At 40.5% G+C, this 23516-nt stretch overlaps 1 protein-coding gene across 3 annotated transcripts in view; it reads right to left on the bottom strand.

The window, feature by feature from the left end:
* Positions 1 to 23516, bottom strand: part of MCF2L (MCF.2 cell line derived transforming sequence like) — a gene marked incomplete at its 5' end in the record, with an annotated part of 145634 nt that overhangs the window by 90389 nt on the left and 31729 nt on the right. The window contains one exon of one of the 3 annotated variants that reach the window (XM_080613333.1): positions 3379 to 4166. The exons of the other annotated variants lie outside the window; for them this stretch is intronic. Coding sequence (XP_080469459.1) covers positions 3379 to 3499 — 121 coding nt within the window. Of the gene's footprint in view, positions 1 to 3378; positions 4167 to 23516 lie in introns of those variants that run through there. 3 annotated transcript variants of the gene reach the window in all.

Raw genomic sequence — 23516 nt, forward strand, 5'->3', positions numbered from 1 at the left:
GCCTCAAGAGTGGAAACCTCAAATTTCAAATAAATCCCTTTTCAACATATTTATCCAGCCAGCAAATGAAGGTGTGAATACAGCAAAACAATAAACACAGCCTTACACACCTAGATTTATCTAGAATGGGAACTAACAGTAATAAAGGTGTAGTGGCAGACTTTAACACTGATCAGAAATCTCAGCATTTACACAGGCTCCAGGCAGGCTTTTGCTATGTTGAAGCCTTCAGCTAGTTAAGTATGTCTGCTATATTCCTGTGCTCAATCTGACATTTCCTGCATTCATATATTCTTCTATCCTGCCTGTAAAGCTAGCACTCTCTCCCCATACAAGAATGCCCAATATCCAACAGAAATACTCATAGAACTCTAAGGGAAGATGAACAACGCCACCCCCTTAGCAGACACAAAACATTCAAGAATGCTCTTCCTCTAGATCCCTCTTTACAATTTGTATTGGATTACCCAGGTTGAGGATTAACCAAGTTTTATCTGATTATTTCACTACAGAAGTCTATTAGTATTAGACACCCACATTAGAGTGCTGCCTCACTATACCTTGTCACAGAACTTCTCTGGATAGAATTGGAAGAACCCTGGGACACAGACAATCTCCTCATCTATAGATTCATTACATGCCTAGAGCATACATGCAAAAGCAAACCACTACAGACCTTCAGTCATCTTCATCGGAAAAGCACCCTGAATCCCGTGTGAAGATGAAGACTATAGGATGCCTCCAAAGATACTCCCTGTCCATACTAAGTGCAGCACAGACTGAAGACGGATTTCTCTGAAGTCTCCACTTGCCAGACTTGTTTTGCAGCTTTGGGTTCAAGCTGACCTAGTGTTCCTGTTTGCTTAGGCAAAAGGGAGAAGAGGGAGAATCTCAAAGGACGGTCTGTGAGCACCATGCCAGGAAGCCCATCACAAAGGGCCAAAGCAGGTCAGGAGCCTGGGAAATCTCCCCTGCTGATGGGAGGATAGGTGCCCTCACAGAAGACGGCTTAAGCCACGGCTTTCAAGGGCTAAAATCTGCCACAAACTGTACAACTGCTGTCCCATGTGCCTGCAGTTGAAGATGCAGAAGCACACAGAAGTAGTACGGTCAGGAATGGATGCATAAACCATGATGCTGCCTCACATAAGCCTTGGGTATCAGCCTGAGCCCTGCCTGCCCAGGCAGGAAGGACCACACAGCACCTGGTACCTGCTCATGTAAAGATTTCTATAGTCCACATTAAAGATCTTCACATGCAGGGAAAGGGTGACATGACAGTGTGCAAACTTCCTCTTGGCAATTTCCAGAGATGCTAATGAAGAGAGAACAAAGCTCTGTAAGACCTGGGACAACAGGACAGAGTCGCTTAAGTTTGCCACAAGAAGAGAGATGCATGCATCATGGGATTTACAGAATCACAAACGCATTTACTTTAGAGATACATACTTGCCAAAATTGTAATTTTACTCAGCATAGCTACAGGACAGAAATGTTCCCAGGCTGCAGTACCTTTCCCCTTCCACAATGCAAACCCTTGATCCACCTTTTGTGTAATACATGGTCTGGAAGTGCCACTGAATGTTAACTGAGGTCTGCTACCAGGAAGGTGGGAAAACTCTTATCAGTCCAAAAGGCCAGAAAACGCCTTTGACTGAAACAATGGAATAATTCTTACTGGATATATAAGGTTAACATTAGAAGCATATAATTGCTTTCCTACTGTCAACATAAAACGGGTAACAGGAAGAAAAGGAAACAGAATTTTTGCATACTTGAAGACTTCAAACAGAAAAGGCTGCAACACAATCAAAAGGAGTTTAGGAATAATAAAGATGGGTGGGAGAGAAGACAGACAGCTTCCGACAGAAACACACAGTTTTCTGACTATACACACCTATATATAGTGAAAGGAACCTGTAAGTAAGAGATGGCTGAACAGAATTATAAGATTTATATTAAGGATCCGAGTTTGAAGGAAATAAGGCTAAAATGAGGAAAACTATCTATGTTGGAATGTGTTCAATATATTAAATCTGTGGTGTTCACTCATGCAGTCAGGGCTTTGTCTATACTTGGAATTAGCTCTAATCCATTCATGAATGGCCAGAAGGCACCCAAAACTTTTAAGTATATATATGTTATAAAATAACTGGTGCAAGTGGTTAACTTTTATGGTTGCACCTTGAACCTGACTGCACTGTGATTACTACCAAGTGATGGTTGAATCCTACAAGAAGGTAAGACTGAAATTTGAGGAGGCCTTGTTTTGCTTCGCTTTGTAAGACTGCATCCCATGTGTTTAAAATATTACTAATTTTTTCCTGATTTTTCTTTACAGTGGTTAACAGTAATTAACATAAAAACTTTCTCTCATTTGAGCTGAATAGAATTCATTGTTAATTTTTGATAATTTATTAGTTAGCATTCCTCAAGGTACCAGACCTTGACCTCATGCATGCTCAGAACTGGTAAGTCAGGCACTTTACATTTTACATGAAAACTTTACATTTTAGAGGTTATGAAAAAAAAAAAGGTTCTAAAAAAACCCCTTGCAATTTTCATTTCAAGCAAAATAGATGGCAAAAGACTCAGTGAGCACAGTACCAAAGAAGGCATGAACGAAAGCGACCACCAGAGAGGCATTTTTTTTCTTCCTATTTTTTTTTCTTTTTAGAAAAACCATACTAAGTCATTGTGCATATAGCTAAAAAAGGACTAATTAATTATTGAAAAATCTAAACTTGTATCAGCCAGTTAGGGTTAACCTATTTCAGAAAAAAATCCTAAAATTTAGTAGCTTTACTAAACACAAAAATCATATAATTATCAGTCATACTAACATATAATTACACCACACACCCTATGAAACAAACTTTGAGATTGAAAAGTAAATTTAGTACATTACACTTACAGAGGCTCCTTGATTTTTTGAGTACTGTTTAAAATATTTTTTGTGTAATTAGTTAAATTTTTTTAAGAGCTGAGCACTCAGTGAAGTTTTTCTAGAGTTTCAAGGGATGGTTGCTGTAAAGCATTCAAATCTGTGTTAGACCATACACCTGAAGTGTGAGGAAAACCAAGATATTATGGTTTTCTCCAGTTAGTACTAGTGACAGAAGGTAATCATTATCCACAAATAATATCTAATAAGGACAAAGATATATATTTTTTTAACTGTAACACTTGCCAATCCCTACATGAGTATGCTTTGAGAAAAAATACTCATTCCTGCAATTTACATCAGCTGAGAAAATCAGTAACACAAATACTAGGCTACTTACGGATTATTTTCACCTCACACAATGCTTAAATTTAAGTGCAGCATACTATGTAGATATAAATCACACTATAGGATCACCTATCCATTAACCTCACCAGAGCATATTTGTCGTGGGTTATTTCGTAAGTGTCGTCTGCCATGAAAGATTTGGATGAATCTTGGTAGGGTCCTAAAATGACTTTCATGTCCTTCCCTTAAAAGGCGACGTTGAGACATGGATGCGTATCCCTGTATCTTCACCAAAAGAAACAAAAAAATCAGCTCTTCAGAATTACACTCTTCCAACACACTGAAAGATACTCTGATTTTGGTTTTTAAAAGTCAATGGAACATAAAATTGTGAAATTCAAATGCTACCAAAAGAGATAAAAATAGGGTGCAGATTTAAAGAGTTGGAAATGGGTTCAGTGAGGTTATTTGTACTGTATGTGCTTTCCCTCAGAAACCAATACCTAGGTTTTACTAGACAGAAAAAAATCAGTGGTAGTTAATGGACTGAAAATGCTGAAATAGTTTCTACAGGAAGCTGCGAGACCCTTTTAGTTTCTAGCATTCTGCACTCAGCAGATGACGGGACATCTTGCCACAGCTTTCAGCCTGCTTTCAGTGTGACCAGTACGAATAAATGAGGCACGGCTTCTCACGTAGGCAGATCAGACTTAGCAGATGAAGTTTAAAAAAAAAAAAAAGCAAGCATGAAACCATCTGGTTTTCAATGTTTCATCCAGAATTAGTGTAGCCAAACTGGCAGCCCTGTGCTGATCCTGGTGAAGAAAAAAAAGCCCCCACAAAACATCCAGTTTGTTAGTGCACTCCAGCCATGCACAGTGATACAAAGCCACTGCTCATCCCAAGCAGCTGGTTACTATCACCTCCATGTTCGCATTCTTCTCCTTAATGTGAGGGATGATCAGTTGTTGCAAAGAGAGGTTTCTCAGGTTCTGAGGTTTCTCAGGTTCTGAGGTTTCTCCTGAAGAAGGGCAAGTCGAATGTCTGTCTTATAACTTTACGGAGTTCACAGCTCGGTGCTCCGAAGGCAGAATCTCACTTGCTGCATTTCGTACTTCTGGGTATAAAGGATCCTGTATTCCTCAGGGGCCAGTGCTATGCTGATGCCAGCAAATTAGAAGAAAATACTGTTTTGGTAGCCAGTGTTTTCCATTAGAAACTCCTCTACAGTTTGTGCTAAGTCAGACTCTCACCATCAATTCACCTTCTCTTCTTCCCCCTGCACTTGCACAGAAGTGAGGACCGAGCCTCTCAAAGGCAAAGCCAGTTTCCAGACCATGCAAGCAGAAAGGTCTCATAAAGAAAAACCTGAATCTTCCTGGGAGTTAACAAACTGCTAATAGGAAGGAAGGGAGGGGAAATGAATCCCAGGCTTTCTTAAAACATATCAGGAAACCCTACACTGTCTGTTCCCCCTGTCTCTTTCAATGCAGGAGAGAGGAAACTGATAATGCTGCTTTACTTGGCAGTCAACATTTTCCTCTCGATTCTGTTTAACTATGTCCTGTATGGCCACAGATAAGCCACAACCCCAATATACACCATTACAGACATCAAAATGAAGAAATGTTTTGAAATATGGTGTACCAATTATTACACTGAAAGCAGGTAAGTCACACTGATGTAAATATTAAATAACTTATTACCAAATACTAGTTTGAATATACCTTGTTAACAGAGGAGAATCATTACAATTTTAGCTGGAAAATGCTCAACTTAAAACATGTAATCACAGGCAAATGTGACAATCTTGAAATGTGATGATCAAGGAAAGTATCAAAATAAATAAGAATTGATGTATTTCATACAAATACCACTTGTTTTCCAAAATCATTGTACTATGGAGATGGGCCACTGCATACTGATTCATCCTGAATCAAAGGCCTACCAAGTTTATTTAAGTGATACAGGAATTAAAAGGAAGGAAGGAAGGTAGGGAACAGCCTAGTGGTGGAAAACCACCATGGTACACATTGCCACTGTACTGTATACTCAGGATTTAAACGAAAGAGGAACTGAAGTAACACGTAGTGTCCATATTAGACAAAAATCCACATTTTGTTTGTGCTGCTCATCACTGGGGGACTCAAAGCAGCAGTTCTGGTTTGAAACAGGACAACAGTAGCATCCACAGAGACAACACTGCAGCCTGTTCCTTGCTGCTGACCTGTGGCAGATTGCCAACCATCAGGGCTTTCCTCCTGCCTAGCAAGCTACTACTTGTTTGGGGCTTTTAAGCCACACCAGCCTCATGACCAAAGGATCCCGTCTGACAAATGGGTGGGATGCTGATGAAACCACACATCTTCCAGCAGCCAAGCCACCAGCTTGAGGTAGACTAGACAAGAGGAAATGACCTCAATTTGTGCTACGGGAGGTTTAGACTGGATATTCGGAAAAACTTCACTGAAAGGGTTGTCAAACATTGGAACAGGCTGCCCAGGGAAGGTGGAGTCACCATCCCTGGAGGTATTTAAAAGATGTGTAGATGTGGCACTTGAGGCCATGTTTTAGTGGTGGACTTGCCAGTGGTAGGTTAACAGCGGGACTTGATCTTTAAGGTCTTTTCCAACCCAAATGATTCTATGATTCTATGAAAAGTGACTCTTTGTCCCAGTGGTGTTTTGAAAGTGTGGTGATGCTTGTGGCACACTGTGGAAACCTCACCAACAATTTGTGCCAAGGATTATTACAATAAAGCAAAGGACGTTCTCCTTGCTTTCTTCATATATCAGCTACAAGCAGAAGATTGATGACTTGAGTTGTAAAGTTGTTAAGTACACACAATCCTACTGAAAGCCAGCCATTAGCTACATCCCTGTCCGCAAAACAAGCTTTTAATCTTCTTTCGAGTACTCAAATTTGTGCCTAGAAGCAAAGAAATTAATCACAACAATGGCTATGGTGGTGTGCAATCAGAGGAAACAGATGGTCTAATGCAGTGTTTTCCAAACAGAAGCAGCCTCTATCTCTAGGAAAATAATCTGAATATTTTCCTTTGCCGTTGGCATTACTATAAGAAAAGCTCCTATTAGAAGGATTTTTTCTCTGCTCTGTATGTATCAGCAAATTACATAGCAGTTTAAAGACAGTAATATTCTTTGAGTATTGGTTGCCAGAATAAACTAGACTGTACCTATCTCTTCTTTCACATCACATTCAATGGGTAACACCTCCACAATTATCTTTAAATGACTGCAGACAGCCTGATAGAATCAATAAAATTGTGGCAATGAAATAGGTTTTATTTTATCCATGCTTCATTTCCCGGGAGCGGCCCTGGGAGCCGGTGGCGGCTGAAGCGGCCCGGGAGAGCGGCCCTGGGGACCAAGCGGTGGCGGGAGCGGGGCTGGAGGCCAGGAAGGAGGCGGCTGCAGAGCAGCGGGAGGAGGCGGAGGAGGAGCCGAGTCCCGCGGCGGCCAAGAACATCCCCCAGCAGTCACCCGCCGAGCCCCATGAGCCCCAGGAGGATGCAGAGAGCAAGATACCACCTTTGGGAGCCCTGGCTGGGTCCAGGCTCGAGCATCCGGGACAAGTGGAGGATGCAGGAGACCACGCAGCATTTAAGAAGCAAGGCAGAGGAGGAAGAGCTGGACTCAGAAAAAGAGAAGCTGGTGGTGAGAGAGCCTGCAAGCACAGCAGCTGCACCAGCCCCAGTGACAAGTACAGCAGCATCATTTGAGAGTTCTGAAGGTTTTGAATGGCTTTTGGGTACCCTTGGGACGTGCCTGCTGACTGTGATGGGGATCACCATGTTGGCACACACACAGAGTGTGTTCTACCCTCGACCATTTTGTCGGATCCCGAGAGTTAAGCAGAGTCAGGTTTGGGCCTTGTCTAGGATTAGATGATGATATAGGAGGACCAAGAGGTTTTCCCCAAGGCTGGACAGTCATGAGTGGCAGGGTGTGTGGGACACTATGGGCAAGTATCTGGTCCACTGGGCCCCTCCAGTGCTTTGGAAGCGTTGGAGATGGAAGGCAGCTGTGTGGAGTCCCCGACGACAAGTTGCAGAAACTGCTGAAGGGGAGGGTGAATTATTTTGAGCCTGATGGGCCCATGACACTTCAGGCCGTCAGGGCAGAGATGCAACATAGAAATGGACTCATGATTGAGGGGTGGACTTAGCAATGGACACTATTGCCCAGGTTATTCACAAGTGTGAACACTGCACACAGCCTCTCTTGCTCTGAAAGACTGTTACAAGAGATGAAGCCCAACATCATGAACCGAATGGACTCAGCAGCTTTGTAGGGATTGGTCCGTGCACTAAGATAACAGTGCACTGAGATGAGAGTGAGGGTATATTGAAAATGTGGGATCTGAGCATGATGTGAATGGTATGGAATAAGGGGTGGATACTCCCCTGGTTTAGCAGCAGTCATTTTTTCTACTTCTTAGCAGCTGGTGCAGCGCTGTGTTTTTGACTTTTGGCCTGGGACAGTACTGATAAAACCGATGTTTCCAGTTGCTGGTCAGAATGTTTAGTCTAACCAAGGACTTTGTGAGTCTCATGCTCTGCCAGGGAGGAGGGGAAGCCGGGAGGAAGCAGGGACAGGACACCTGACCCAAACTAGCCAAAGAGGTATTCCATACCATAGCACGTCATGCCTGGGATGTAGAACTGAGAGTTCCTGGAAGGGCTGGATCACTGCTGGGTGGGGGCGAGGTATCGGTCGGTGAGGTGTTGTATTCTCTTCCCTTGTTATTTCCCTTATCATTATTATTATTGGTGGTAGCAGTAGTGATTTGTGTTATACCTTAGTTACTGGACTGTTCTTATCTCAGCTTGTGGGAGTTACACTGTTTTGATTCTCTTCCCCGTCCCTCCAGGAGCGGGTGGAAGAAAGGGTGGGGGAGGGAAGTAGACTGCGTGGTTCTAATTTACGGCCTGGGCTTAAACCATGACAAGGACCACATATCCCTCCTAACTGTACAGTCCTTTTGTGTTTCTTCTGTGTTTCTTCACTCCTCAACACAAGTTACTCTTTGTATCTGCTGATCTGCTACTGCCACTGGTGCTGCTGTTTCTCCCTAATTGTAAACTCCATTTTTTTAGAGAAAAGAGTGCATTTCTCAGATCAGAAAACATGGCACTTCTCATGCCTGGCACTTCAAGATCCCACCATGCACACACCACTCAGTAATCCACCTATGAGATCTGTATCTACCACTCATCTGGTCTTTTCCCCTGGAGTTCCAGCAGGGAGGAGCTCCTGCTCTTCAGTATCAGAAGTGCCATTACATCCCTGATAAAAACCTAGAGGACTGCAGGACAGGTTTTGCATGAAGAATATAAAAGGTTATGAAAACTATATGGGGAATTGCATATAATATGAACATATGCTGAGCATAGAAAATACTATTTCTTGGACCAGATTCTAAACAACAAATATATAAGGGTATAAACAAGGTAAATCTCATGGTCTTTTCAAAAAGGTACAAGTTGCCTGTGTATCTTTCAACATCAGCACAATCACAATAACAGTGGAAATTAAATGAGGAGGAAGAAAAGCAAAATGTTGTTTAGATGTTGCAGTTTAAAGCATACTTCACCTATTTTCTCTGCACACAATTATGTTGTTCAGAGCAGAAAGCTAAATTGGACTATGGTATGTTATTGAACAAAACGATCCTCTTGCACACATGGAAATATAACACACAAGCTACTTCTAATCTGAAATGTAATGTGTTTTATAGAGTTTAACACCCATACACTATAACAAGGTAGCACTGATTGTTGTTTATGGCTAGTCCTGAACTTTCTTATAACCCTACATAGATATTTAATTATGGCAAGTTACTTGTGTTGATTTTTAAAATTAAAAATTAGTTAATAAAGATTAATCCATGCCAGAGGCTAGTCACTAGGCTAAAACAGCAAAGAGTCAGCTAGAGGCTTTAAACAAAAAAGAAAGTGTAGCTGATATGTTAAAGACACAGAACTTCATATTTTTACATCCACAAATTCCACAGGGCTCTTGTGGAGAGATAATGTTGAGAGAAAACCTGTCTGAAAACCTGAGAAATAAATAATTATTCCATGAATGTTCTGGTATTCTTTAAATAAAAGAACAAATCTTCCTTTTTCAATACAGATGAGATAAATATAAATATAAGATCTCATATAATATATAATATAAAATCTCATATAATATATGAGATAAATATAAATATACTTTTTAGAATTGGCTAGGTGTGCTTATATTTCACTTTCAGGCTATTTTATCAGAACATTCTCTCTAACAAAAAGTTTAGAAGGGTCTTCCATAGTGCAATTTAGAGAATTTGTGAACTGAAATAACATTTCATAAAGTACCATAACATATAAGGAGAAGCTGGATTGGAGAGAAATCTCAGAAATAGATATGAATGAATATATATCCTGGTAAATCTAAAAGCTATTAAAACAAACTCAGTAGTTCCCCAAAACATAGACAGTGACAAACATTCTCAATATTTTGATACTGAAAGATTAGGAGCTAAAAGATTAATTTAGTTTCACGAGAAATCTACACAGAAGACCTGAATTAAGTTACAAGAGTGAATTAGGTTAGTTGTCCAAGTTTAATCCTAACTGAATATGTCTGCTGAGAGACAAACCATGATTGTAATAAGCATCAGCTGAATATAAGTAGATTAGGACTGAGATAAATGGACAGCTTGCATTCTATTTATACTTGCACATTATGCTGCAGAACCACAGCTGCTAGTCTTTTTTAAACCAATCTCAAAAAAAAAAAAAATTTAAAGCCTAAAAATCAATACAGAGCATTTAATAATTTAAATGTACAATAAGAAACAAGAATTGCAAGACATTAGAGTTTCAATATTCTGCAAGAGTTAATATTTAATTGTCAAGATAACAAAAAGCTTTTAAAGCCTAACATCTATCCCTCTAATTTAAGTAATCTTATATTCCATGTCTGAATTTCCTGAGGCTCAGCAATAAATTTGACCTATCTCCAAGAGAACAAGTTCCTCCACCATCAGTGTTAGAAAATACTTAGAAAGTCACAATGGATCAAAGGAATAACTAGAGGAGAACAGCTCTTTATGACCAGCCAGGCAAAGTAAGGTTAACATCTAACAAGACAGCACTTCTACTTTGTCCTTTAATGTAGGTCCTTTAACTTCTGAAGGCAACTAGCAATCGATTTCAAAACTTCAGAGATGTTGGGGGAAAAAGTAAGGAAACTGCACTGATGCTGGTAAAGACCAGGAGGCCAGAACATGGGAAAAGCCTGATTAGCACCTAGTGCCAATCCAAAGCTGCAGGTAAAAGCTACTATGACATTGGAGCTAATTAAGCATCTGCCACCACCGGTTCACTCCTTTACTTAAATTCTGTTAGGTAAAATGAAATGAGAGATGACAAGTGCCGGTTGGGATTGAGCAGGTTTGTCCGAGGACTGATGCCTACCTTTTTGGACAGAAGTGGAAGCATGTAAGAACACGAATCTGTTCAGATTAGGAAGCTCCTGGGAATTATTTCAGTCCTATGCTTGCTATAGCTCCAAGCTTTTGCCCAACCACACAATCTCAGCTCTGTGTTCAGCACCCGACTGCTGCTGCTGTGAGCACAACGCAAGGGAGGAGGATGACCATGGTAGGTGGTGGGCCTGTAGAAGGGATTTTTGCAGCAAGAGAAGGAGAACGAAAGCGATGAGAGACCTTCAATGTCACTGCATACCTGCGACTGCACCATGTGAGTCACTGCCAGGAGAAGCTACTGATGTAAACCAGATAAAACAATTGGCAGCAAAAGAAGTGGCTTAATTTGGTTTATCAAATAGTTTTAGTTTGCAATGTCCCATAAAGATACTACAGTTTCAAGCACATTGGCCATTCCCCGCATGAACACCCTGGGTCATAGTGGTCATTCCCATCACACTCCAGATACATCTATATAAATAATAATCAAATTAAAGGGCTGTGGTAAGTACTTTCCTTTACACTTTAAGTTATGCTAGTGGAAGCTCTGCTCAAAAAATCACCTGCATCTGTGTGTGTATACATATATCTATACAGATCTACATAAATACATATAAACATACAAAAATTAGTAATACATGCAGTCAGCAACAGCAACTGACTTGCCAGCAAACAACTCTGGGCAGAATTAGCTGGGGAAGAGAAAGACAAAATTTGATGCTGAAAGAACTCTTGTAGGATTTACGAATACTTGAATTATCCTCAAAAGAGAGTTATAGTTCAAATGTTGTATCTTTTAACTACTACAGCAGGTACACAGTACTTTCTCATCAAACTGACTTCTGGCAGAAGCAGCCAGAGAGGAAAAAGATGTTTGTATGCATTTACACTATGGCCAGATTCTACTGCTTTCTGTCCTGGTTTAGCAGTAGTAGTCACTTTTTTTCCTTCTTAGTAGCTGGTGCAGCGCTGTGTTTTTGACTTTTGGCCTGGGACAGTACTGATAAAACCGATGTTTCCAGTTGCTGGTCAGAATGTTTACTCTGACCAAGGACTTTCTGAGCCTCATGCTCTGCCAGAGAGGAGGGGAAGCCGGGAGGAAGCAGGGACAGGACACCTGACCCAAACTAGCCAAAGAGGTATTCCATATCACAGCACGTCATGCCCAGGATGTAACTGAGAGTTCCCGGAAGGGCTGAATCACTGCGAGGTGGAGGCGAGGTACCGGTCGGTGAGCGGTTGTATTCTCTTCCCTTGTTATTTCCCTTATCATTATTATTACTGGTGGTAGCAGCAGTGATTTGTGTTATACCTTAGTTACTGGACTGTTCTTATCTCAACCCGTGGGAGTTGCATTCTTTTGATTCTCCTCCCCGTCCCTCCAGGAGGGGGAAGAAAGGGTGGGGGAGGGAAGTAGACTGCGTGGTTCTAATTTACGGCCTGGGCTTAAACGACGACACTTTCCTCAGCTCGGTCTGCCACATTTGAGACTAGTGATCAGCTCACTAATGAAATCTGCGCTTCCCCAATTTCTCTACAGAAGATAGAGCGACCTTTTGCACCCCTTAGGAACATGTTTCTCAATTGTCCACAAAGGCCGATTTTGCTGAGGTTGAGGACATTGCAAACTCCATGATTACACAGGTAATTTTCAGGTCTTTTCCTGAAGACAACACCTTCGGCAATTACAGAATGTGGAATATGGAAGAGTCTGCTGCTAGATACATGCATCTAGACTGCTCCCAGCAGGGAGGGGCCTGGGAATAACTTGTATTCTCAATAATCTGATGCATGCAGTAGAAAATGACTGTTCTGCACCTACATAAATAGGTGACAAAATCTTTCTGTGCTACTGCAGGCCAGAAACACACTTTCAGGCTTTGGTCTCTGCTGTCATAATTTCCTTCCTCTGAAAACTATTCTCTGTTGCCATGTGCTTTGGACCCAAGGGATCCTGTGCTCAGCTCTCACGTCTTCTCTGTCAGACTTTAATTCTTTTCCGCATTTCACAATCCTCCTTCTTTAGTCCTCCATGAATGGGGTATTAATAAAGCAAAAGAGTTTTCAGTTGAGTAGCTGCTTTGAAATCCTTCTGCATGCACTGTTAACACCAATTACAAACTTAGATGGCAGTAATCCACTCGGCACAAAAGAAACAGTGCTATTAATACTTCACAAAGCTGGTATGCTGCTATAAGTAATACCTCTAAGGGACCTTTCAGAAATGCTGTAAAAATCTATAGGCTGTAAGAATCTAATACAATTTTTCTCTGGGTATTGTTATGATGCAGCACAGTAGGTTTTCTACTGCAACTCTCTGACATGGCCATAGGGGTAAAGGAGTGATAAATCACATTAAGTGTTTGGAGAAGGAATGAGATTTTCATAATATTAATGAACACAAAAAATTTACAAACTGCTCATTTTGATGATTGCTCATGTAGGCCTCCAGCAAAATGAGATTTTCCCCATATACAGATAAGCATACTTAATTGAACAGGGATGAAGCGAGTTACTTGGTGGGACACCCGCCAGTTTACTAGACAGTCAAAGTTTTAGTCTGCTCATAGTTTGCCTCATTCTGCTTATCAGCTAGACAGTTCTAATAGGCATATTTCAATTACACAATCATAATTGAAGACATTTGAGAAAATAGATCTATACAGATAGTGAGAGAGAGACCAAGGGTCTTTACACCATTTGAAACTGCAAAGGATTAGGATAAGTTTGTGTTTAAGTTTAAAAATGAAAAGCTCTTTGACAACTAAGAATGGATAGACAATTTCCTTCTGAAAACTTAAAAAAAACCAAACCACAAACCAAAACAAAAAAACCCTGTACGATGCATGGTTACTGTGGCTGTAATTCTTGGAAAGACTGAAAAACTCATTCCATCTATAGTGTTTTATCAGCAAGAACTAACACTGAATACAGCCACAATCACACAGGCACTTTGTTTGACCTGACTCCGTACTGCTGCCAAAGCAAGGATTCCAGTAACTCTTCCAGTAACTTCTTCATCTTGCTTCCTTGGGTCATTTGCACTTGTGCACACATGGTGAATTATACATGGATATGCTCCAGGTAGGATAAGCAGGACATGGACACACGATGTGGCTCCTGTGTGAAGAAGTCAACAACCCTGACAAGCAATGAGGCATGTGGGAAGCTGCTGAAATTATAAATATCTATTGATTTCCAGGTTGGGCATACTGTTTAATGATCATGTCCTAAAATGAGTACTGCAAGCTGTGCTTGTCTCTTTTGGATTCTTCAGCAGAGATCTTCACATGATTTAATAAAGCAGTACTACTGATTACTATTTATGGCTATACTCTTAGAACCCAAATAAATGCACAATGGGTAAACGTGTCATTGGAGTTACAATCTCCAAATAAATTATTACATAAAAATGTGTTGAAAGTCAGTGAAGATTTAGTGAATTAAATATATGAAGTATAGTCAGTGATTAAATCATGGCTCCTCTTGACATAGCCATACAGCATGAAAACACTGTGGGAAATAACATTGTTAGTATGGAAGTTATTAAGAAAAAGGCTAGACATACTAAAAAAAAATAAAATCATAGTTTATATCTGAATAGAAATATTAACAAATCCAGATCATTTTAAGAAGTAAGACCTAGAAGCCTTCATAAGATCACTCAGTTTTGATCTATTAAAGATACATTTATAGAGAACAGCAAAATTTTTTGCTCTGCCACAATGGCACTGAAGTGCATGTATGCTTTGCTGCAAAGGTTTTAGCTAGGGGGAAATTTTTAACACTGCAGGCTGTCACCAAATTCCAGCAGCCAGCTAGGCAACAGGTCCCATGTACCCTGCCCATGTACCCAAAGATGCAGGAGGCTCCTGAAACGTCTCCTTCTAGAACATCTCCATCCTTGGAGGCATTTGAGAGTCAACTAAGCATATCCATAATAAACAGTTCGGCTTTGAGCTGGTGGTTGGACTTGATGACATCACAGAAGTCCTTTCCAATCTAAGTTATTCTATGACCATCTTGTCCATTTAGCTCCCTCACTTTTATCCATTGAGTTCACTGCTTTGATTCCCACAGAGAAAAAGTGAACCATTTTCAGTGCTTAGTTTTATATCGGTTGTTTCAATTTCCCAGTGAATTAATAATTTAGCAGAATTTATCTTCCTCAGTTTAGAGTTATGTGAAGAGGCCAAGTGGTAAAATAAAACATTAAATTATTTACAAGTTGTACACACATGCAGGCAGATAAATGTTGTAGCATTATATATTTAACAGTTCTTAAAAAGTACAGAAACTATAAGCATAACAGCCAAACTCCTTTGTCAAAGGGGCGAAAACTAGTCTTCAAGTCTGTGTTAATTTTTTTAGACATTAAAAAGAACTAAAGCAAATGTATTTTAGGTAAATATGAAGTCTGTAGAAACTTCAGAGCTACGAAAGTAAGCAGTTTCTGGCTGCAAATGAAGGAACGAGGCTATATTTCCCTGTTGGCAGAATTCTTCACAAAAGGCAATTAAAGCCCTGCTTTTTCAGCAGGATGGAATTGTATAAATCACAAATGTGCAGAACTTTCAAATGCTGCAGCTGATCAGGTCATCACAGACTAGGAGAATAAATTATAAATTAGTTTATATGGATTTATATGAATTTTAGATTTTATATGACTATACGAGTTCATTTATATGACAGTGCTATAAAACAGCAAACAGATCCTAAATCCTCAAGTATCCAATTACCAATGCTATTCAGTTTGCATAAATGAAGGACTATGTCTTCTCATTTTGGTGCTCTGAGAAATAAAGAACTAAGAAATATTAAACTGTTGAATTTTTATACAACTCCAAATAACCTCTACACATGATGAAGACAAGTCAGTGAACAGAATTCCTCATAATTCAGCCTTTCTAAATGTATTTACTGTCTTACACATGCAGCTGAACAACCTCTTTTGATTAAAATTTAACCAGAAATAGGTTTGAAAAGATGGAGATAAGTTTGAAGTACCATCCTCTGAATATTTACTACAAAGTAACCACGATACAGAACAAAATATCGCTCTAGTTTTTTTTTCCCTGTAACTTCACTTTTTTCTTGAGAACTGATTTAAAAGATATTTATTTCTTAATGCCCACATACTTAACACAAAGACCTTCTGTTAAAATTCATCTGGCTATATGACCCTCTCTTTCCCCCAAATGCATACAGACAGACATAGTCATTAAAGGATTGGCTGAACAAGATCTCCTTTCTTTTCTGATGGGGGCCCCCTCTAACAAAGGACTTCGAAAAGTAGTCATTATTGTTAGGCACCGGGTGATGCAATTCGTTACAGCAGTCAAGATTCAGGATCTGCTTCCTCTATGTCCTGACAGCCACAATTCTTACGCCCACTGTATTAGTATCCTTCTACCCTCTGGTTTTCACAAACTGTTATGGCTTGTCATTGGGTTTAAGTTCGGCAGGAACTCCTCGGAGCACCTGATACGAGCTCCACCATACCCATAAGGTAGCTTTCTACCAATAACATGTGTAAAGGTCATAAGCTGTGTTGTAACAACAGTGAGAGGAAAGCATGCCCAGCCTCAGGGCTTGCCATATTTCCACAGAAACCCAGGAACTCACTCCTTCCCCTCATGCAAACCTCTGCCTCCTCTCACCAGTAGAAAGAACACCAGGTGTCTTAAACATACTTGTTTAAAAGGTGTGAAGAATTTTTCAAAAGAGTTAGGATAAGTGGTGCCATATAAAATGTAATTATTGCTACTTTTTACAGCCATGAAATTATATTTTGTGTAAAAACAGAGTACAGATATCACATCGTAAAGTGCAGTAGTCTTCAGTTACAGGCAGGTGAGAGAATGAGCAGAAGTGTCACATCTTTCTAATTCAAGCAGCATGGAAGACTACACCTGACACTATACCCACTGAAATGAGCATCAAGATATTTGGTAAGCTCAAAATTAATTAATTTGAACCCTGACAGAAGCATGCATTACGTCAAACGTCTCAGTCCAGAAACTGGTTTCAGTGGGCAGTGGATCCATGCAGATTTCTGCAGAAATCAAGTACCCACAGTGCTGTAACAAACAGATCAAGAAACATATCTCAGCTTTGCCAGCCAATGAACCAACATCCATAATATTCTACCATGAAATACCCATTTCAGATTTGAGGTTAACTAAGACAAGTAAACTTCTAACGAGATGACTGCACTTGACTCAGTCACTCAGGAAACAAGAGATTACGGGAGATGGTCACAGAGCTTCACCATTCTCCACTGAATCAACTGCAGAGCACTAGTGAAGGGAAGTCCTACCCCATCCCTGATCCTCCAGTGTCACAGCCACGTGTTCCCACTGCTGCCCCAATATCAGCTCAAACAACCATAGGGTGAGGCAGGTCTGCTTACAAATATGACAGTAAGCACACTTCTCTCCATGATTCTACGAATACCTCAATTAAATGGAATCAGGGCTAAGAGAAGTGATGTGCTTATGGAAGCATCTTTTCTCTACACTGCAATCAGTCAGAGTATTTACTAGTGTTTTGGCACTAGTAGAGCTCCTTCCACACCTCTGTCATGTTATCTAGGGGTAGGCTGGGAAGGTATTTCACAATAAATGTAAACAGGTCATAAGGCCAAGAGTTCCAAAAGAGCAAACTTCATCTGCAAAAAGCCAAATGAGGCCATTATTTTCCAATATTCCAAATATTCATAATCAAGCAGTGTGATACACTCACACTCACGAAAAGGTATGTCCAATTTTTTAAGAAAGCACAAGGTTGGATTTAAGTTATTAATTGTTCTCACTGAGACAACTGATAGCCAGATAATGCAAGTGAAAATTACATGACAACAGGCCAAAAAGAATATATCGCCTCTACCTACAAAATGCAGCTGATTTTTCATACAGGATAATCTTCCCAACTGAACAACTTTTGAATTGAACAGTGTTGGGCAATTATTTCAGCATGCAAGCACTTCCATTACTTCTTCAAGTATGCTATAGTTTTTCAATCATGAATCCTGACAGTTTTATAAAAGAAAATTAGGTTCTTTCCATAACTTATTATGCTGTCTCTGTCAGATGCCTTCTGAAAGGATCATGACTTATTTCTTTTTGCAGCAAAGTCTAGTGTGTCTAGCCTGTTTTCAGAATTTAAAGAAAGAACAATTTTAGATAATAATTTGATTATTCAGACGTATTTTATGCTATCTTTACAGTAAAAGATAGCCTCTTTTTCACAGGCTTACATGATTCTGAATATGGCATCTAGAGATAAAATACACATTATATTTGCAGTCACAAGAATATTAAAGTCTCCTTTACTTCAACAATACCATTTTGCTAAATACTACTAATCATAAATTTCCAGCATTTTTAACAGATTTTATTTTTGCTACACAGAAAAAAAAAAAAAGTTTTTTTCCAACTAACATTTCTCATTCGTTGGTTGGAATTTTGCTTTTAGTCATAAACCGTATTACAATCAATTCCAGTTTGAAAAAAAAATCATTGACATTTGCTTTCTTCTTTTTTGCTGTTAGCTTTGGCAGAAAACTGCCTTCTCATTACAAACGTGGCTAAAGCTCTAATAAAGAAAGCATTCTAATCCACATACTGAGGGCAAACAGGGCAATGGAGGTTCTTGAAAAATGCTGTTGAATCAACTCTTCAAGAAGCTTCAAAAATCAAAAACTTCACTAAAAATGGTTGGTTTGGGGTTTGGGTTTTATTTTGGTTTCGACTGGCCTATTTTATTAGGTAGCAATAACGTGGTTTATTGCTAGCAGTCAAACTACTGCTTGACATTAGGAACTTTTGTTTTGGGATACTGCAGTTTTGTTGACCAACCATCTAACGTCTGTCAGAGCCTATCACGCTAACCAAGTGTTGACTCTACAATGTACAAAGCCACAATTCTGCATTAAGCATTGTGAAATGTGATGTTTTATGCCATTTCCAAACAATTTCTAAAAAAAAAACCCCAACCCCAACAAAAACAAAACCCAATCCTTACAAAGATGAAAACTGAAACATTGAGCAAAATTGTTATTTCGTATCTCAGTGTTCATAACATAACTTCAGTTGCTTACTGACAGAAGCAACTGAGGTGAAGAATATGAAGAACAAGACTAGGTAACAGCCCTGGATATCCTGGTTTACCTACAGTCATCATCAAACAGAGGCCTCACAGGCTACCTCTGGACAAGACAACACAAGGGTGATTGCTGTTTCCCCAGGCTCTCACCTTAGACATGCCCTGATTTTGTTGGAGGGGGAGACACACAAGTGTCAAACCCTCCCTTTGCCCTGTTCCCTCCCATCCCACCCCATCCCTAGGAAAGGAAACCCAGGGGACTGAGCTGGGCAGGAACCACAACAGGACTCCCTCCTCAACAAGCAGAGGACCAGACTTGCCAAACGATACAGAGGGCATGCACCCCTTATTCTTCCAAAGAGCAGGCATAGCTAGAAAAACTGCCTGAAGGCCACTGATGACACTGTGCAGTGATGCGCCTGACCTTATTTCTTGCCAGGAATGTTCCTCCCTCATCAATTCCACCACACTTGTCTGACGTTTCCTTTTTTGCTGTGTTGAATACAGATAACAAGTTACTTGAGGCAGGGAGCTGTCGAGTGCAGTATAGCTCATCTGCAGAGGGCTTGGCAGGCTGTGCACTGCCATACCCAGTAACAAAAATAGAGCAGAGCAGATGACCAGCCTTTAAAACAAGCACAGTTTCATTTAATCATAGCTTAATAACTTACTAATTCATTGCCTAATGCGTTATCAGCAACACGCTTTAATAAACAAGCTTTGACCCTCAAAAAATTCCTTTCTAAAGGCATAAATAACTCAAACTAAGCTTTTTTCCTCCTAAGTATTTTGTGAATGCAATAATAATTTTCAAAGGCTGAGATCTTCAGTATTAATGATGTTATAAAATTAAACCTGATTTTCTAATAACTTCTCCCTGAATACTTCACACTCCAGTAAACCACAGCCAGTGCAGCAGTGTGTGGAGCTCTCTGAGCAAAGTGGGACAAAGGGTTCCTGACAGGCAGGGTGGCCCACACAGCCCCAGACAGGCAGTAGGGCAGGGTCTGCAGGGGACAGCCCCACAGAGGCTATTGAATAAAAATAATCCCCACATGACTGCCCCACTGATCTGCAGCTGATCTGCTGCCAAGAGCAGGAAACAGAGAGAACAGTTAGGAAAAAGTGGACAGTGGGTATACAAGTCATCTTGCTTCTTTTCCTTCCTTGTGTATCTTTAAACCTGAATACTATATCCTGCATTTGATCCTATTTAATGCCATAGGGCTAACTCACTATACCAGCCATGCATCACACATCCCACGTCACAGAACGTTGAAGACTGGCTGTCAAACCAGCAAGGCTGCCAGTCCAGGATGGTGGAGATACTGAGTAGGAAAGCTCCTCTCTCTCGTACCACCGCCTGCTCCTGCTTTCCTTCTCAGACAGGACACACACCAGAGAGCCAACAGCCACACCACAGCTCAGGCGGTGCCCACGTGCAAAAGGTCAGGAGCTACTTGGTGGGAAAGGATGAGAGAGGAACTCCTGAGGGCACATGGGGGACTAGGAGGGGCTTCTCCATGATGTGAGTGCCAAATGGTAACACCCAGATCCCTTCCTGCCTCGGCAGCCGCACATCAGGACCGTCTCAAATACCTGTATTTCCCTTCAAGCCACTCTCGGATCTCCCTAAACTCTCACCCACCGCAGGGGATAAAAATTTATATCCCGCCTGTTCTCACCAGCTCTGATAAGGGTTCCCTGCAGCATCATATAAAAGTCCGGCAGAGTCTTTACTGAATTCAGTCCTAAACCACTACCCTAAAAGAACCATTGCAGGGGAGTGAGAGGGTGTTTAAAAAAAATGTCAAATAAAGTCCAGAGTAATTATTCTGTTTCCATGTTTTAAAAGGCAGGTGGTAAGATGCAGAAAAGTTTGTTCCCTATTTTCTGAAGGCTGAATGGGAACTGTCAGTACTATTTTTACTTAGACAACTGCTAAGCACAGTGTGCAAAATTACCAACATAGTATTTCATGCATATCTTCACTATCCTGATACAAAATGTGTGGCAGACTTCTGAGCCATCCAGCTGTTACCAGACCCTTTTAAGTCCCTCTTAGATCTTAAAAAATGTAAACAATTGCTTTGAAAAACACCTCCACCTGCCACATTGAAATACTTCATCTTCTGTCTTGACACAACAACAGAGAAAAGCTGTTTCTATTAATACCCCTCTTCTGCTCTGGGCAATGTGCTCTCAAGGGAATGCAGGTATACTCTTTTCAAAGGAACTGACTGTGAAACAACGATGGCACTGAAGTCAGAAGCAGATTACAGTATCCTTGAAATGCAAGTACAGCATGAACTGGGGCTAAGAAACACTGAAGAGACTATGCAAAATGAAATTAATAAAGTATACAACTAGAAAGCTGAGACTGCTATGTGTTACATTTTTTCTTACCTTTACTTCATAAATGAGCCTGGCATCTGCTCAAACATGAATTAAGTAATTATGATGAATTTTCATCACTTTTGTAATTCCATTTATGCAGGTCATATTCCATTGCAACTATTAAACATAAAGCTATTGTATCTCAGACACTGTATTAGGGGGGCACTAGATTCACGTCCTACTAAATGACTGTGAGAAAAACATCCAGAAAATCTTTTTATACCACCTCATTTCTGCCAGCTTTCCATTCTCATCCAAGCTGCACAACCAAACATACCTGTTTTGCTTCTTTACCCCACCTTTCCCCTTCTTTTCTTCCACTGCCAAAAGTTCTCAAAGTAAGGTGAAAAAATCTCTTCATCAAACACAAATGTGCTTTTTTCTCTACCTCGTTTCACTGAATGTTTGTGTGGGAGCTTTGGGTTTTTTTCTGAAGTATTTTTACAAGAATAGACCATTTTATATAAATGTACTTTACCACAACAAATATGCTGAATATCTGACTAAAGCACGTCAAAAAAGTGAGATACTAAGTAAAGAAAGCATCAAGCTGCCTTTGTTAACAATCTGTTGGGTAATAAAAACCAAGTTACAGACTCGACTGGAAGCTGAAAACAAGACCCAACAGAAGAATTACCCAGTGTTTGGAGAGACCAGTGCATCCTTTACAGCAGCAAGAGAGGACTAGACAGGTAAGTTTTGCCCTGCTGCACAGCAGGCGCCTGCCTTGAGAGTTCAGGTGCTTCTCAGAGGCATGTAGGGAATCAGACAAACCCACTCTTAGTTTTCATCTCACCACATGAATTCATCAAATGGCTCTCAATCTTCACTGTAGTAAATCTGAAAATTGAAAATGCTGAAATAATGGAAATAGGGAATAATCAATTCAATTACAGATACTCAGTGGCAGCAGGATACAGAGCCATAGGGAACATTAAAGCTTGGCAGGGCTTTTGCACAGCAGTTGCTTCAGGAGGCCTCATACCTGTAGTAACGCATACAAGGTAAACACGGAAAGAGGAAATGGATGAGTCATAGAACAGGCTGGTTCATTTAGTGTGGCTGATGCAAGGCTGGGTTGGCAAAGCCACTGTTAAAACACAGGTGTGTGACATGAGGTAAGTTAGACCAACCAACTAATTCACACAGGGTAACTTAGAGCAACAACCAGCAGCCCAGGACAAAATACCGACCAAAGTAAAGCACTTTGTTCAGCCCAGAAGCCACACACAGGACTGTTTAAAGAAAGGCTGTGACTTATTGTTTCATGCATTTAATAACAAAGGTTGTAGCCTGAAGAGTAATTTTTAAAATCAGCTAAGTGTATTCTCATTATTTTCTGTTTATATCAATTATTCTGTCGTTTCATATGCAAAGCTACCCTCCCTTTAAGTTCATCAGGCTATAGGCAGGAGTTGAAAGAAAAGGAAGATACATTTCTGGCCCAGCAAGAATTGAGGCTATAAAAGAATTAGGACAGTCACTTCTTGGTGCAAATTTTCAGTCTGGTGTACAAAGTGCTGAAGACAGAAAGACTTCTAGTAAGACCAGCACTTAGCAAATGCCTCAAGCACAGGAAGGGGGACAGCACCTACACCTCTAAACTAACAGCACAGGTGGAAAACAAGAGCCTACCTACTGCACAGCAGTGTGGTCCTCAACTTGCCAAATAGCTATTTGCCCAGATTATCAAAATTAAGGCGACAGACTGCTGCCAAGCAGCATTACACACCTACATCCTCAAAACCTGGCAGTACCATGCTGCACTGAGCTGTATCAGCTTGCCACAATTTGAGCACCACATTCTGTTACAAAGCTGCCTTCCCCTGTGTCCTCAAAGGAATTTAACTGCCTAAGGCCCCATCACACTGGCTTCTCCCAAGCTCAAACACCATCAGTCTTCACATGAAGATAAAAACATTTGGGGATGGGTATCACAAGGCTTCTCAGTTTCAGCTTATTCTCACGCTGAAACTTGCAGCCAGTTCCACCTTTTGTGATCAAATTTGACATGTCTCCACTGTAGCACAGGATGGCTGACTTCCCTCTGCCTCAGAGAACCACGCAGAAAGCCCAACTGCTGGTACACCACAACTCAAATAGCACTTCCAGTCAGTCATCAAGAAACTCAAAGCATTAGTACAAAACCTCAAAAGCCACAAAAACACCGGCAGAGACAAATTGAGGATATAACTAACCCCCAAGACTGCTGTAAGTGAAGGAATCTATTGTCTGAAGCTGCCCAGACTGTGCAGCAAGTCAACCTCCAAGATGCCGATCCTGTCTT

Source organism: Psittacula echo (assembly GCF_963264785.1).
Source record: "Psittacula echo genome assembly, chromosome: 3".
NCBI lineage: Eukaryota > Metazoa > Chordata > Aves > Psittaciformes > Psittacidae > Psittacula > Psittacula echo.